Source organism: Perca flavescens, chromosome 9 (assembly GCF_004354835.1).
Source record: "Perca flavescens isolate YP-PL-M2 chromosome 9, PFLA_1.0, whole genome shotgun sequence".
Taxonomy (NCBI): Eukaryota; Metazoa; Chordata; class Actinopteri; order Perciformes; family Percidae; genus Perca; species Perca flavescens.
This window is the reverse complement of record NC_041339.1, coordinates 38,102,251-38,118,581: the sequence shown is the minus strand read 5'-3', so window position 1 is coordinate 38,118,581 and position 16,331 is coordinate 38,102,251. Positions and strand designations below refer to the sequence as shown.

Here is a 16,331-nt window from a genome sequence, read left to right as displayed (position 1 = left end):
TGTCGGTCTTCAGCGGCGGTGCTGCTGCCTCCCCGCCGACCTGCCTTCCTCGACAGACCCCGGCCTGCTTTTTTTATTTTTTTTTATTACATGTCATTTATATGACGCTTTTATCCAAAGCGACTTACAATTAAGTGCATTCAACTGAGAAGGTCCAAACTCTAGACAACAAGTAGTAAGTGCAAGTACATTAGCTTTAAATAAGCTAAGCTACAAAGAAATGTATAAAAGTGCAGGTTCAAGGTTTTTTTTTTATATTTATATTTTATATTTTATCCGAGGTGTAGTCGGAAGAGATGTGTTGTTAGCCTTCGGCGGAAGATGGGTAGGCTTTCAGCCATCCTGATGTCGATGGGGAGCTCGTTCCACCATTTGGGAGCAAGGACAGTGAACAGTCTGGATCGGGTTGAGTGATTAGTTCTCCCTCGCTGTGAGGGGGCAGCAAGCAGTTTGACTGATGCAGAGCGAAGTGAGCGGGTTGAGGTATATGGTTTGACCATGTCCTGGATGTAAGCTGGGGCTGATCCGTTTGTGGCCCTGTATTTAAGTACTAGTGTACTGTATGAGAGTATTAGTGTACTGTATGTAAGTACAAGTGTCTTGAAGCGGATGCGGGCAGCCACTGGTAACCAGTGAAGAGAGCTGAGGAGAGGTGTAGTGTGAGAGAACTTGGGGAGGTTAAAGACAAGTCGAGCTGCTGCGTTCTGAATGAGCTGCAGGGGTCGGATGGCACATGCAGGCAGGCCAATCAGCAGGGAGTTGCAGTAGTCTAGACGTGACATGACTAGAGCCTGAACCAGAACCTGAGCCGCCTTCTGTGTTAGAAGGGGACGTATCCTTCTGATGTTATGCAGCATCAGTGCACAAGGCGACGCACTGCGACGCACTGTTTGAACCACACCCTTGACCTTGTGCTGGCATATGGTATTGAAATTGAGGATTTAATAATATTTCCGCAGAATCTGGTATTATCAGATAATTTTTTAATTACTTTTGAATTCTTAACACTAGATGCCTATCTGACAGTGCTATAGCTAAATTTAAGGAAAAAATGTCGTGCCTTAACATAACAGAGGACCTCTATGTTAACCTCAGTCCCTCTCAAATTGATACATTTGTAGACGGTGCTACAACTTGCCTACGGACGACCTTAGACTCTGTCGCTCCTCTCAAAAAGAAGACGATAAAGCAAAGGAAAATAGCTCCTTGGTATAACTCCCAAACTCGCAAACTAAAACAAATCTCATGAAACCTCGAAAGTAAGTGGAGCTCCACCAAAGTGGAAGAATCCCGTTTGGATTGGCAAGAAAGTCTGAAAACCTATAGGAAGGCCACAGCTCTACTGAGCCATCTATTCCTCTAGCACTGAGTAGTGATGACTTCATGAGCTTCTTTAATGATAAAATTATAACAATTAGAGATAAAATTCATCATCTTTTGCCCTTAACTTCTAACAGTTCATCTTTAAATGCAGGACCGCTAGAAAGAACGACTAGTCTCGACATATACTTGGACTGCTTTTATCCTATAGACCTTCAACAATTAATGTTAAAGATATCCTCAGCTAAGCCGTCTACCTGTCTCTTAGACCCCATCCCAACGAGGCTACTCAAAGAAGCGTTACCCGTGGTAAACACTTCATTACTAGATATGATCAATATGTCTTTATTAACAGGTTATGTATCGCTGTCATTTAAAATTGCTGTGATAAAACCTCTTCTGAAAAAAACCACCCTAGATCCTGAGGTCTTAGCAAACTATAGACCTATATCTAACCTTCCCTTTCTATCCAAGATCCTTGAGAAGGTGGTTGCTAATCAGTTATGTGATTTTCTACATAGCAACAGTCTATTTGATGATTTTCAATCAGGATTTAGAAAGAATCATAGCACAGAGACGGCACTGGTGAAAATTACTAACTACCTTCTAACTGCTGCAGACAAAGGACTTGTCTCCATACTTGTTCTACTAGATCTTAGTGCTGCATTTGACACTATTGACCATTACATCCTTTTAGAGAGACTGGAACACTTAGTTGGCATTAAAGGAATTGCTCTAAGCTGGTTTAAGTCCTATTTCTCTGAACGATCCCAATTTGTTAATGTTAATGATAAACCCTCCAAGCACGCTAAAGTTAGCCATGGCGTTCCTCAAGGCTCAGTGCTTGGACCAATTCTATTCTCCTTATATATGCTTCCTCTAGGTAATATTATTAGGAAACACTCAATTAACTATCACTGTTACGCAGACGATACCCAATTATATCTGTCAATTAAGCCAGGTGAAAGTGGTCAGTTAGCAAGACTTCAAACGTGTATTGAGGATATAAAATCCTGGATGACCCACAATTTCCTGATGTTAAAGTTATTGTGATAGGACCAACGCACCGCCGAACTTCGTTTTCGAAAGATATAGTTACTCTGGATGGTATTACCCTGGCCTCCAGCACTGCTGTCAGAAATCTAGGAGTTATTTTTGATCAGGATACATCCTTCAACGCCCACTTAAAACAAACCTCAAGAATAGCCTTTTTCCATCTTCGTAACATTGCCAAAATTAGGAATATCCTGTCTCAAAACGATGCTGAAAAACTAGTCCATGCATTCGTTACTTCTAGACTAGATTACTGCAATTCCTTATTATCAGGTTGCCCAAATAAGTCCATTAAGACTCTCCAACTGATCCAGAATGCTGCAGCACGTGTTCTGACGAGAACTAAGAGAAGAGATCATATTTCTCCTGTATTAGCTTCTCTGCATTGGCTTCCAGTGAAATCTAGGATCGAATTTAAAATCCTCCTCCTGACTTACAAAGCTCTAAATGGTCAAGCACCATCATACTTAGAAGAGCTCATAGTACCTTATTGTCCCACTAGAGCACTGCGCTCCCGGAATGCGGGGCTACTTGTGGTTCCCAGAGTCTCTGGAAGTAGACTGGGGACCAGGGCCTTCAGCTATCAGGTTCCAGTATTGTGGAACCAGCTCCCAGTCTGGGTTCAGGAGGCAGACACCGTCACCACATTTAAGAGTAAACTGAAAACCCTCCTCTTTGATAAAGCTTATAGTTAAGGAGTGAGGAGTTGCAGCGTCCGCCTAACCCGGCCCACTGCTTCTCCTCGTAGTCATCAGTTTATATACTGTATAATTAATAATCTAGCGAGAGTAGAGGGAGGCAGGCCAGTACAGCCCGATCCGGTTGGGGATAGTTCTAGCCCGACCAGGCACATCTCTTTAACCAGTCATGCTGTTATAATTCTAGACTGCCGGGGAGGCTGTTCCTCCCTAAGACACACTGAGCTGCTCTCTCATCTCTACTTGTTACTTTTGTATGCATCCTGTCCCAGAAATGCTTGTTACTAATCTAGCTCTGGGGAGTTTACTCCCCGGAGTCCTTATGTTTCTTCTTCGCAGAGCTATGCTCTGCGATTCTCTGCATTTCCCGGCCGCATCCTGCTGCGTCCTGCTGCATCCGCAGCCTCCACCCGTGCTCTGCAGCGCCACGTTACATCCCGCAACGCCCTGCTGTGATGTTCCTATGCATTCCTATGAGTAGTCAGGATCCGTTATAGGAGACTGCACTACTCAGTATGACACGATGTGCCCTGCTATGACATGAACTTCCATGATAACCTTCAAAGTCAATGTGACTTCTAATGTGACTGTTATCACCACTGTTCATCACGCCCCCAACCGGCCCGTCAGACACCGCCTACCAAGAGTCTGGGTCTGCCGAGGTTTCTTCCTAAAAGGGAGTTTTTTCTTGCCACTGTTGCAATAGCCACTACTAATGCTCGCTCTTGAGGGAATTACTGTAATTGTTGGGGTTTTGGAATTTATAGAGTGGGGTCTAGACCTACTCTATCTGTAAAGTGTCTCGAGATAACTTTTGTTATGATTTGATACTATAAATAAAATTGAATTGAATTGAAAATTGTATCTGCACGATCGGGTGGTTGCAGCGATGTTGGCAGTGAAGGAGAGTTGGTCGTCAAGTGTCACACCCAGGTTTATAGCAGTCTGGGTGGGGACTACCATAGAGTTGTTGATTGTTATAGTCAGGTCCTGGGTAGGAGAGCCCTTCCCTGGAAGGAAAAGGAGCTCAGTCTTGTCAAGGTTGAGTTTCAGATGGTTAGTGGACATCCAAGAAGAGATGTCAGTCAGACAGGCCGAGATACGTGCTGATACTTGAGTGTCAGACTCAGGAAAGGAAATAATTAGTTGGGTGTCATCTGCGTAGCTGTGATAAGAAAAGCCGTGCAACTGAATGACAGACCTGAGGGAGTTGGTATACAGAGAGAAGAGGAGGGGACCCAGGACTGATCCTTGGGGAACCCCAGTTTTGAGTGGGCAAGGCTCGGAGCTAGATCCTCTCCAAGTTACCCGGTAGGTTCGGTCTGACAGGTAAGATGTGAGCAATGAGAGCGCAGAGCCTGAGACACCCAGATTCTGGAGTGTCGAAATGAGGATCTGGTGGTTCACTGTGTCAAAGGCAGCAGAAAGGTCCAGAAGGATGATGATGGAAGAGAGAGAGGTTGTTTTAGCGATGTGAAGCTGCTCAGTGACAACAAGGAGGGCGGTTTCTGTTGAGTGACCAGCCAGACTGGTGGGGATCAAGAAGGTTTTTATGGTGGAGATAGGTAGAGAGTTATCTATTTACACATTCAAAAAGGAGTAGGAAGAAGTAAAACTTATGTACTCCTACCCCTTGATACCCTTTCTTTCCTATTAAATGTGTTATACTACTAATATAATATAATAATAATGTTATAATAATAAGTCAACAGAGATAAAAAAAAATTTAATTAATGGAAATTCATATATTTACCTATAAACAATAATTATACACATACTACACATTATTCAATGTAAGCCCAAATTATTAATTAATTTCACTGTATTTATCTGTACCTCTGGAATATAGTTTCTTTGAACATCTTTTTAAATTGGAATATGTTTGGACATTGCTTTAATTCATTACTTAGTGTGTTCCACAATTTAGTGCCGCTGACAGATAGACAGAAACTTTTCCTTGTAGTGCGACAACTGGGAGTCTTAAAATTTGACTTTCCCCTCAAGTCATAGCCCCCCTCTCTTTCAGAAAATCTTTTCTGTATGTTGCCAGGTAATAAATTGTTTCTCGCTTTGAACATAATTACACCTTTCTGAAATTCCACTAGGTTAAGTAATTGTAATGCTTTAGACCAGTGGTTCCCAACCTGGGGTCCGGGCACCCCCAGGGGGGGCGGCAAAGATCACAGGGGGGGCGCGAGTCTTTATCTGGTTTGAGGTTGAGGTAAAAAAAAATGTTTTGCACATGTTAAACAAATTATAATACACTAGAATATCTAATGTATACAAAAGTCTGTATGAAAACTATATATTTTGTTGTATCCTCAATTTTCCTGCCCCACGGCATCACTATTTTATGAATGAAACATGTCGGAGAAACAGTGCTGATAACTCCTCTGTATCAAAAAAGAAAGAGGCTCTATCTCGAGAGTTACCTCAACTTCGGTTTTGGGTGGGGGGGGGCTCAGCTTTTCTTAGACATGAGTAGGGGGGGCGCCAAGGAAAAAAGGTTGGGAACCACTGCTTTAGACTGTAAAAATAGTGAATTGGTGTGTTCCAAATATCCAGTTTTGTGAATTATTCTTATTGCTCTTTTTTGAAGTATAATTAACGATTTCAATGAATTGTGATATATGTTACCCCAAACCTCTACACAGTAATTTAAATATGGTAACACCATTGAACAATACAAGATGTGAAGTGATTTGTTGTCTAAACTGTGCTTTGCTTTAGCCAAAACTGCAATACTTCTAGACAGTTTTGCTTGGATATGTTTTAAATGAGGTTTCCAGCAAATCTTGTCATCTATAATCACTCCAAGTAATTTCATTTCATATACTCTTTCTATATTAACACCCTCTATCTGTAACTGTACATGATTGATTGATTTATGATTACCAAATATCATGAATTTGGTTTTACTAACATTTAATGATAGCTTATTTAAGTTTAAATTCTGACCAGAACCAAAGATGTTTCTATCGTCTGCAAATAATACAAATTTCAGTAATTCAGATACTTTACATATATCATTTATATAGAGGATAAATAATTTTGGTCCCAATACTGACCCCTGGGGGACACCATAAGCAATGTCCAAACATTTGAATGTATAATCTCCCAAATTCACAAATTGTTGCCTGTTTTTCAAATAACTGCTTAACCACTTCAACACTATCCCCCTAATCCCGAGCGTTCCAATTTATTAATTAATATGTCATGATTAATTGTGTCAAATGCTTTTTTCAAATCAATAAATACTCCCACTCCATATTTCTTTTTGTCTGTGGAATTTGTGATTTCTTCAATGAGATCAATTAAAGCTAGTGATGTTGACCTGTTTTTCCTAAATCCATATTGACTATCAGTAAGTAATTTGAATTTATCTATGAATTAGTCTAATCTGTCATTGAAGTGTTTTTCAAGACCGGCCTGTAATTTGTGAAGTGGTGTTTATCTCCAGTTTTATACAAAGGTATGACTTTTGCGGTTTTCATTTTAGTTGGAAATTTACCAGTTTGGAATGACAAATTAAAAATATGAGTTAATAGTTTTGAGATCCCCTCAATTACATTTTTTACTATCTTGATATCTATTTCGTAACAATCAGTGGATGCTTTAGTTTTGCATTTTTTAACAATGTCTATTATTTCTTTTTCTTCTACAGCTTTAAGAAACATTGAGCATTGATTTCTTTCAATAAGATCATTGTATCTGTTATCAGTTATCAGCGGAATAGGAATTTTTTCAGCTAAATCTGGTCCAACAGTTGCAAAATATTTATTAAAATTATTGACCACGTCCTCCATATTATTAATGTTCTTTTCATTACAAGTGAAATGCTGGGGATAATCAAACTGACTCGTACCCTTTCTTATAATACTATTTAGTATATTCCATATACTCTTCATATTATTTTTATTATTATCTAATAATTTACAATAGTATTCTTTCTTACAAATTCTCATAATCTTAATTAAATTATTTTTATATTTTTCATATTTATTTTCTGCTTCTATAGTTCTGTGTTTAATAAATTCCCTATAAAGTGAATTCTTTTTTTTACAGGCATTTTGTAATCCTTTTGAAATCCACAGTCTATATAATAATTTAAATATTCTTAGGAATTCTGCATATGCATTGTCAATATTGTTTTCCTGATATATTATTTCCCAGTCTTGTGAGAGCATATCATCTTTCAGTGCAACCATTGACTCTTCTGTTCTGACCCGTCTGAATAGAGGTTTGTTCTCCTTTTTAGATGTATAATTGCTGTTGTAAACTGTAAAAACTGGTAAGTGGTCACTGATGTCATTTATTAATAGTCCACTCACTGTGTTGTTATTCATGTCATTTGAAAAAATATTATCAATTAATGTTGCACTGTGGGAAGTAATCCTACTGGGTCTGGTAATTTTGGGAAGAAAGCCCAGACTATACATTGTACTAATAAAGTCCTCTGTCATGTTGTGCTTATTAGGATTTAGCAAATCAATGTTAAAATCACCACAGATGAACATGACTTTCTGATTTGTTTTTGTAATGTTTTCCTCCATCCAGTCCTTGAATGAATCAATATTAGAACCTGGTGATCTATAAATGCAACTTACAATAACATTTTTCTTTTTTTCCCTACAAACGTCTATTGTAACACATTCAAGTAGATCATCCACCACTGTTGACATATTTTCCACCACCTTGTAATTTAATTTCTGGTCCACATACAAATCCACACCACCCCCTTTCTTGTTTTCCCTGTTAATACAACACATTTCAAATCCTGTAATTTCAAAATCTGAACCCTTTTCACTAGTTATCCAAGTTTCTGATATAGCAATTATATTGAAAGACTGTTGAAACTGATTTAGATAATGTGAATGTTGTGAAAGTTAGCATATAGGCTTCTACAGTTAAAGTGGATTATAGATAATTGTTTTTCTGTCTTAACTGAACAATTGAACTGTTCATTATTGTAATAAAAGCAATTGCTGTCGGTGTTGAGGAAAAAGTTGTTTACTGGATCAATATCATTTTCCAAGTCCTGTTAGTGATGTTCCATGTATTGAAAAGTGTTCAGCTCTAGTTTGTCAAGATCAACAATCCTCTGTAGTAGTTGATTTTCTCCAGTAGGCCTACATGTGTTAGTTGTGAACCATGACATGATACAGGCAGCGATTCAGCAGACCTGATTATAGATTAGATGTTTCACGTCTATTTTGGTGTACTGGACCGGGGATGGATGATCAGTTTGTCTTGTCGTAGATAGGCAATGTCCCCTCTTTTTCTCGCCGCCCTCAACTCCAGCATCAGTTCCTTCCTTGTTCTTCTGACAGTATCCGTAAAGTCCTCGTTGCTAAAGATTTTTGATCCTTTCAGTAACTTAGTGCGTTGTAGTATGGCAGATCTGTCCTTGTGCCTCAGAAAATTCACCACAATTGGCCTTGTTCTGTCTCCTCCAGGTTTCCCTGTATGGTGAGCCCTCTCCCCTTCAACCTCTCGCTGCAGCTGTAACTTCTCCGCCAGCACTTTGTTCACCTACTCCTCCGTCTCGGCCCATGTCTCTCCTGGTGCCTCTTGTATTCCCTCGAAAACGAGGTTGTTACGCCTGGATTGTCCCTCCAAATTCTCCATTTTGTCAGTGACTGCCAGTAAGCTGTCACAAACTTTAACGATGTCTGACTGCATAGCGTTGCAGCGTTCAGTTTGCTTCGCGTTATCCATTTTAATGTCATCCACATCTTTTTGCGTAAATTGCAAGCTGGTTTTCATGTCCTGTAGATCCTTAGTTATTGCATCCAGTCTGTTGTTTGTGGAGTCCATAATGATTTTAACGAAGCCTTTGAAGTTGTTATGTTGTTGTTCAAGCAGCGCCACAAACATTTCCTTTTGTTGCTGCATCAGTTCATTTAGGCTACATGTGTGAGTGACACATATTCTTCATCCGATTTCACCTCTGCTTTTGCCTTTGGGGGCATTTTACCGTTTTTGTGCTCTTCAATAGTGAAGTAAAATCGTTTTTCAATGAGGAATCACTTCTTCCCCTCTCTCATGCACCAGTCACTACTAGAAACAAAACGGCAGTATCGGCAGTGAAGCGTTATCTAATCTTCCCGACAGCTAGCATGACATAGTTGATACCAATGAATTCGTTAGGCCTTCTAGTTTAGGGGGACCAGACATCCCGGTTTCACCGGGACAGTCACGATTTTCAATTGCTTGAAAACCCTAACCCTACGTGCGGGGTCCGACCATGCTGTATTTGTTGCTATCACCTAGCAACCGTCTCTCCGTTAGGAAAGCTGTGAAAGCTGGGTGAAGTTTTCGGAGGAATCATAGCCAAATCAGTCTAATACATTGATGCCATCAACACAAAGTTTAGGAGCGCAATACTAATGATTTAGGTTGAAGTTCCCGTGACGTGACGTTTCCAGTCTACCAGACTCAAACACACGGAGCTCTGAAGCAGACCTGTGGGTCTCTTAGTGTCCACTCTTTCTGTAAAATGCAGCGCAGCTTCAGGTTCATGGATGCGCTCAGCTGTGGCCATGCTGCGGCAGATGTGTTGCGTTTGTGCTCCGTGTATTCTTTAGTTTCGGGTTTCCACCTCCGACGTAGAGCAGCGTACAGCCACTTCCATAGCTAAACAATTTGTCTCATTCAGGTCTGAGATCTACCGTATCAGCAGAGCAATCATGTAATGCACAGCAGACTATGGTGCAGGTATAGATTATTTTCTGAAATATAGCTTGTGACTTTATTCTTGTACTTTATTCCTATTATCACTTTATTTTTCTCAAAATATCACGACTCCTCCAAATCACAGAGAACACAGATATACTGTATTTTGAATGTGCACAAAGTTTTGGACAAGAGCAGAAATCTTGCTCAAACATCTGAAATATTACAGTCCAGGGGTTTATTAATAAATTAAAATGAATGAATGTATCATTGAGGTGAATAATTGTCATATGCACATTAAGGAGGTTACTTAACCAACAAAAGAAGCAAAACAGGAGGTAAGAGTAAATGATGCCTATAGGCTACATGTGTGCTGACTCAGGTGTAATTAGAAAAGTCCATCCAAAGGAGAATAAACAGTTGAAAGCAATACAGAATGCCTGACAGCCTTACTGCAATATATTCCATTATGTTTTTATATTTGGATTGTAATCTGTTTATCTTTAAATAAAGATATTTGCAGCATACATTGATTCAGAAAAAGGTAGAAATAGGTGCATAAACATTCACCAGAATGCAGGAAATTAAGTGTTTAATGCTCAAGATTTTCAATAAATCATTTTAATTACTTTGCTGTTATTGGAATAAATAACACTTCAAAAAATATTTTTTGGAAAAAACTCAACATAAATATCACACTAAACTGAAAAAAGCTGTTACTGCAATTTTGTTAATTTCACAGGAAAAAACACTTATTATTAGACGAGGAGCCTAGGATCAAAATAATGAAGTTACTGTCTGTGTCTGACCTGGGCTGGCACATGTTCACGTTAAAAAGTGTGTGCGTGCACAAACACGCTACGGTCACGCGCAAAGTGTCCCGGTTTTAGTTCCGGGAAATCTGGTCACCCTATTCTAGTTTCATATGATACAGACAGAAACCCATTCTGGATTTTATCTATTGATATTGGGTCATTCAAATGAAAATCGATTTGAATCAGAAAAAAATATTATTTAAACCAGCCCTGATAGATATTGTATAAAATGTGAAAATTAGCAGAAACATCCTTAAAATAAAATAGTTCAGAAACTGCTCAAAAAAATATGATCAAAATAACTGAATCAAAGTTAATATGAAACAGCTTAAACTTCATGTGATGTTAGTTCAGCAGATCACAATACACTGTAAAAAGGCTGTCTGTTGTGATTTAACGACATTTGCAGAGTAACATGTAGAATTATTTACAATAAGCAGGTTTATCTTTTATAGTGTGTAAGTTTTATATTGTTCATGTGTGTAAAGTCTGTATGTTTACTCTAATACTGATGGCCTCAGCTTCACGCTGATTTAAAATGATAATCACATCTGGACTTACCGAGCCTTTCTGCAGTTCCTCACAGCTGGAATCAGTCTCCGTCGTCCCTCCTCTGTTGTATTGTACTTTCTCATATCCAACTCATCCAGAACCTCCTCTGACATCTGCAGCATGTAGGAGACAGCTGAGCAGTGGAACTCAGAGACTCTTATTTCTGATCTGTTCCCTGACTTCAGGAACTCTTGGATCTCCTGATGGACTGAGTTGTCGTTCATCTCCGTCAGACAGTGGAAGATGTTGATGCTTCTGTCAGCAGAGATCTTATAACTCTTCATCTCCTTCAGTTTGTTGATGGCTCTCTGGATGATTTCTGGACTGTTGTCTGTCTGACCCAGCAGGCCTCCTAAGAGTCTCTGGTTGGACTCCAGAGAGAGGCCATGAAGGAAGCGCACAAACAGGTCCAGGTGGCCATTTGTACTCTCAAGGGATTTCTCCATGACTGTCTCCAGGAAGACATCCAGGGATGGGTAATAATCATCTTCTTCCTTCTTATCCCAGTCCTCACCATCATCATCATCACCATCATCACCATCACCATCATCACCATCACCACCATCATCACCACCATCATCATCATCACCATCATCACCATCATCACCATCATCATCATCACCACCTTCACCACCTTCACCATCACCACCATCACCATCACCATCATCTCCACCATCATCATCACCACCTTCACCATCACCATCATAATCATCATCACCTTCACCACCTTCCCCATCATCACCATCATCACCAGCATCACCATCATCACCATCATCACCATCATCACCATCATCACCTTCACCACCTTCACCACCTTCACCATCACCACCATCATCACCTTCACCACCTTCCCCATCATCACCATCATCACCATCACTTTCACCACCTTCACCATCATCACCATCACCATCATCACCACCTTCACCATCATCACCATCATCACCACCTTCACCATCACCATCATCACCATCACCATCACCATCACCATCACCATCATCACCATCATCACCATCATCACCATCATCACCATCACCATCATCACCATCATCACCATCACCACGTTCACCTTCACCATCATCATCATCATCATCATCACCATCACCATCACCATCACCATCACCATCATCATCACCATCACCACCTTCACCATCACCATCATCATCACCATCACCATCTCCATCATCACCATCACCTTCACCATCTTCACCATCATCACCATCATCACCATCACCATCACCATCCCCATCATCACCATCACCACCTTCACCATCATCACCATCACCATCACCATCACCACCATCACCATCATCACCATCATCACCATCAGCATCACCATCATCACCATCACCACCATCAGCATCACCATCATCACCATCATGACCATCATCACCATCACCACCATCACCATCACCATCATCATCATCATCATCATCACCATCACCACCTTCACCATCACCATCACCATCATCATCACCATAACCATCTCCATCATCACCATCACCATCACCTTCACCATCTTCACCATCATCACCATCACCATCATCACCATCATCACCATCACCATCATGACCATCATCACCATCACCACCATCATCATCACCACCTTCACCATCATCACCATCACCATCACCACCATCACCATCACCATCATCACCAGCATCACCATCAGCATCACCATCATCACCATCATCACCATCATCACCATCACCACCATCAGCATCACCATCATCACCATCATGACCATCATCACCATCACCACTATCAGCATCACCATCATCACCATCATCATCATCCAGGAAGTCCTCCAGTACCTTTGTGTTCCTGTTGGTGTAACAGTGGAACAGGTAGACTGCAGCCAGAAACTCCTGAACACTCAGATGAACGAAGCAGTAGACTGTTTTCTGGAAGATCACACTCTCTCTTTTGAAGATCTCTGAACAAACTCCTGAGTACAGCGAGACCTCTGTGACATCCAGACCACAGCGCTCCAGGTCTTCTTGGTAGAACATGATGTTTCCTTTCTCCAGCTGTTCAAACGCCAGCCTCCCCAGCTTCAGAAGAACTTCCCTGTCAGCCTCCGTCAGCTCCTGTGGACTCGTCTCATGTCCCTCTGCATACTTGAGCTTCTTCCTCTTTGTCTGAACCAGCAGGAAGTGTGAGTACATGTCAGTCAGGGTCTTGGGCAGCTCTCCTCTCTGGTCTGTAGTCAACATGTGGTCCAGAACTGTAGCAGTGATCCAGCAGAAGACTGGGATCAGACACATGATGTGGAGGCTCCTGGAGGTCTTGATGTGGGAGATGATTCTGCTGGACAGCTCTTCATCACTGAATCTCTTCCTGAAGTACTCCTCCTTCTGGGCATCAGTGAAGCCTTGTACTTCTGTTACCCTGTCAACACACGCAGGAGGGATCTGATTGGCTGCTGCAGGTCGGGAAGTTATCCAGGCGAGAGCCGAGGGAAGCAGCTTCCCTGGATGAGGTTTGTCAACAGCACGTTGACTGATGACTTCTGTGTGACATCAGAAACAGCCTCATTGTTGTTGAAATCCAGGTAAAGTCTGCTTTCATCCAGGCCATCAAAGATGAAGAGAAGTTTAGAGCCAGCGAGCTGCTCTGCTGGGACCTCCTGTAATGATGGATGGAAAACACGGAGCAGCTCCAGAAGACTGTACTGCTCATCTCTGATCAAGTTCAGCTCCCTGAAGGAAAGAGGAATCACCAGACTGATATCTTGGTTCTCCAAACCCTCGGCCCAGTCCAGACAGAACTTCTGCACTGAGAAGGTTTTTCCAACGCCAGCGACGCCGCTCGTCAGAACCACTCTGATGTGTTTCTGTTGGTCAGGTGAGGCTTTAAAGATGTCACAGCACTTGATTGGAGAGTCATGGAGGGTCTTCTTCTTGGAAGCTGTCTCGACCAGCCTCACCTCATGTTGGGTATTAACCTCTTCACTCTGTCCCTCTATGAGGTAGAGGAGAGTGTAGATCCTGTTGAGGAGGGTTCTACTTCCTGTTTCAGCTCCTTCAGTCACATGTTCAAATGTCCCCTTCAGCCTGATCTTATGTTTCTGATGACCAACATTCACTAAAAAAGGACAAAGGTGAGAGACAGAACAAGAAAGAGAAAAGTTGATAATCTGGTGATTATTTTTATTACCAATATGAAAATCATCCAGTTAAATATCAGATGGACTTAAACTGTAATGATATTTATAATGTTAAATGTCACAACAAATCAAGTCTCAGTATTCCAACAACCAGTGGTGTGTTCAGACATGAAGACATCAGCAGACAGATGGACAGACTTACTTTGTTCAGAGCTGCTCTGATTGGCTGTCTGCAGTCCAGTTCTGGTTCTGGATCTGGACGGCTGCTCCTCCTCAGAAACATCACTCCTCTTCCTCTCTCTATGAAAACATTTCTTTATAACTAAAATGATTTGTTGATTGTTGTTGAAACATATTAAGATTTGGCCAAACTGTCTAGAGTCAGTTAGGTTTCAACAGAGGGTAGAAGTGGTCTGAATATTGTGAAAGACCAGCATTTAATAGAATTTATAGAAATTTAATATACAAACACATAATCAACAAATACAGGACATCAGCAGGACAAAACTAAAACTGAGTCATAAAATGAGTTAGTATCAGTTGTCTTACTTTGTGTCTGATGGTCCAGGTTCATTACTGAAGTCTGGAGGATCATCTCTGGACCGGTCACTCTTCATAGACAGACAGCCAGACTCTCCTCCATCCTCCTCTTCCTCCAAATCACTCATCTTCTGATCTGAGGTCTGTACTAGGAATCAAGATCAAGATTGACTCCCTGACGAAGGCTTGTATGCCGAAACACGTCGGAGTACTTTAAGATTTATGATGACCAAGCCATAAATGAAGGCTTTGTATTTTTCTAAAAGAGAGTGCCTTGGAGTTTCTACATTATGTCCTGGATTTCTTTCAGTTCCCAGGCTTCACTAACCCTAACAACCGCAGTCAAGCAGAACCTGTGTCACAACGCTGGTTAACAACTAGTTCAGTCAACCCAGGGTTTCCCAATCCAGCGGCGCCAACATTCACATAAAAGAGGCGATGTTTGCACAGCACGACCAATGAAAAACATCTACCAGAGCCGCATGTTTAATATAAGAAGAGCAAACTACAGTGGGGGAAATAAGTATTTGACCCCTTGCTGATTTTGCAGGTTTGCCCACTTACAAAGAATGCAAAAATCTACAATTTTAATCATATGTACATTCTAACAGTGAAAGACAGAATCCCAAAGAAAATTCCAGAAAATCACATCATATGAATTTATTAAAATTGATAACCATCTGATGAGGAAAAACAAGTAGGATGGAGATGTCGGTCCAGAATTCCACGATACATGGCCCCGTCCATCCTCCCCTCAATACGATGGAGTTGTCCCGTCCCCTTGGCTGAAAAGCACCCCCAAAGCATGATGTTGCCACCACCATGCTTGACGGTGGGGATGGTGTTCTTTGGGTTGTACTCGGTCTTCTTTGCCCTCCAAACACGACGAGTTGAGTTGAGGCCAAAAAGTTCTATTTTGGTCTCATCTGACCACATCACCTTCTTCCAGGCCTCTTCTGAGTCGTCCAGGTGGTGAATGGCGAACTTCATGCGGGCCTGTACATGTTTCTTCTTGAGCAGGGGGACCTTGCGTGCGCTGCAGGATTTCAATCCATGACGGCGTAGTGTGTTACCAACCGTTTTTTTTGTAACTGTGGTCCCAGCTGCCTTCAGTTGATTCATCAGTTCCCCTTGTGGTTTTGGGATGATTCCTCACCGTTCGCATGATCAGGGACACCCCACGAGGCAAGATCTTGTGTGGAGGCCCAGACCGAGGGAGGTTGGCGGTGGTGTGGTGCTTCTTCCATTTCCTGATAACTGCACCGACAGTTGATCTTTTCTGTCCAAGTTGCTTTCCGATTCTCTTGTAGCCCATCCCAGCCTTGTGCAGATCAACAATCTTGTCCCTGATGTCCGTAGAAAGCTCTTTGGTCTTGCCCATGGTGGTGAAGTTGGATGCTGGTTGTTTGGGTGTTGACAGGTGTCTTTTATACAGGTAACGAGGTGAGGCAGGTGTATTTGATGTAGATAATTGGTTCGGATTGGGGCTGTGTCTTAAAGAAAGACTAACTGGCTTGTAGGAGCCAGAATACTTGCTGTTTGTCCAGGGGGTCAAATACTTGTTTTTCCTCA

The 16,331-nt window shown here is 41.5% G+C and overlaps 2 protein-coding genes across 2 annotated transcripts in view; both read right to left on the bottom strand.

The window, feature by feature from the left end:
* LOC114561491 (ephrin-A2) overlaps positions 1-16,331 on the bottom strand; it is a 366,950-nt gene that overhangs the window by 232,451 nt on the left and 118,168 nt on the right. The window lies entirely within an intron of this gene.
* Positions 1-16,331, bottom strand: part of LOC114561497 (NACHT, LRR and PYD domains-containing protein 12-like) — a 46,423-nt gene that overhangs the window by 28,510 nt on the left and 1,582 nt on the right. Inside the window, 5 exon segments of the mRNA XM_028587550.1 lie at positions 11,123-11,600; positions 12,894-13,580; positions 13,583-14,197; positions 14,422-14,519; positions 14,769-14,907. Coding sequence (XP_028443351.1) covers positions 11,123-11,600; positions 12,894-13,580; positions 13,583-14,197; positions 14,422-14,519; positions 14,769-14,887 — 1,997 coding nt within the window. The 5' untranslated portion in view covers positions 14,888-14,907.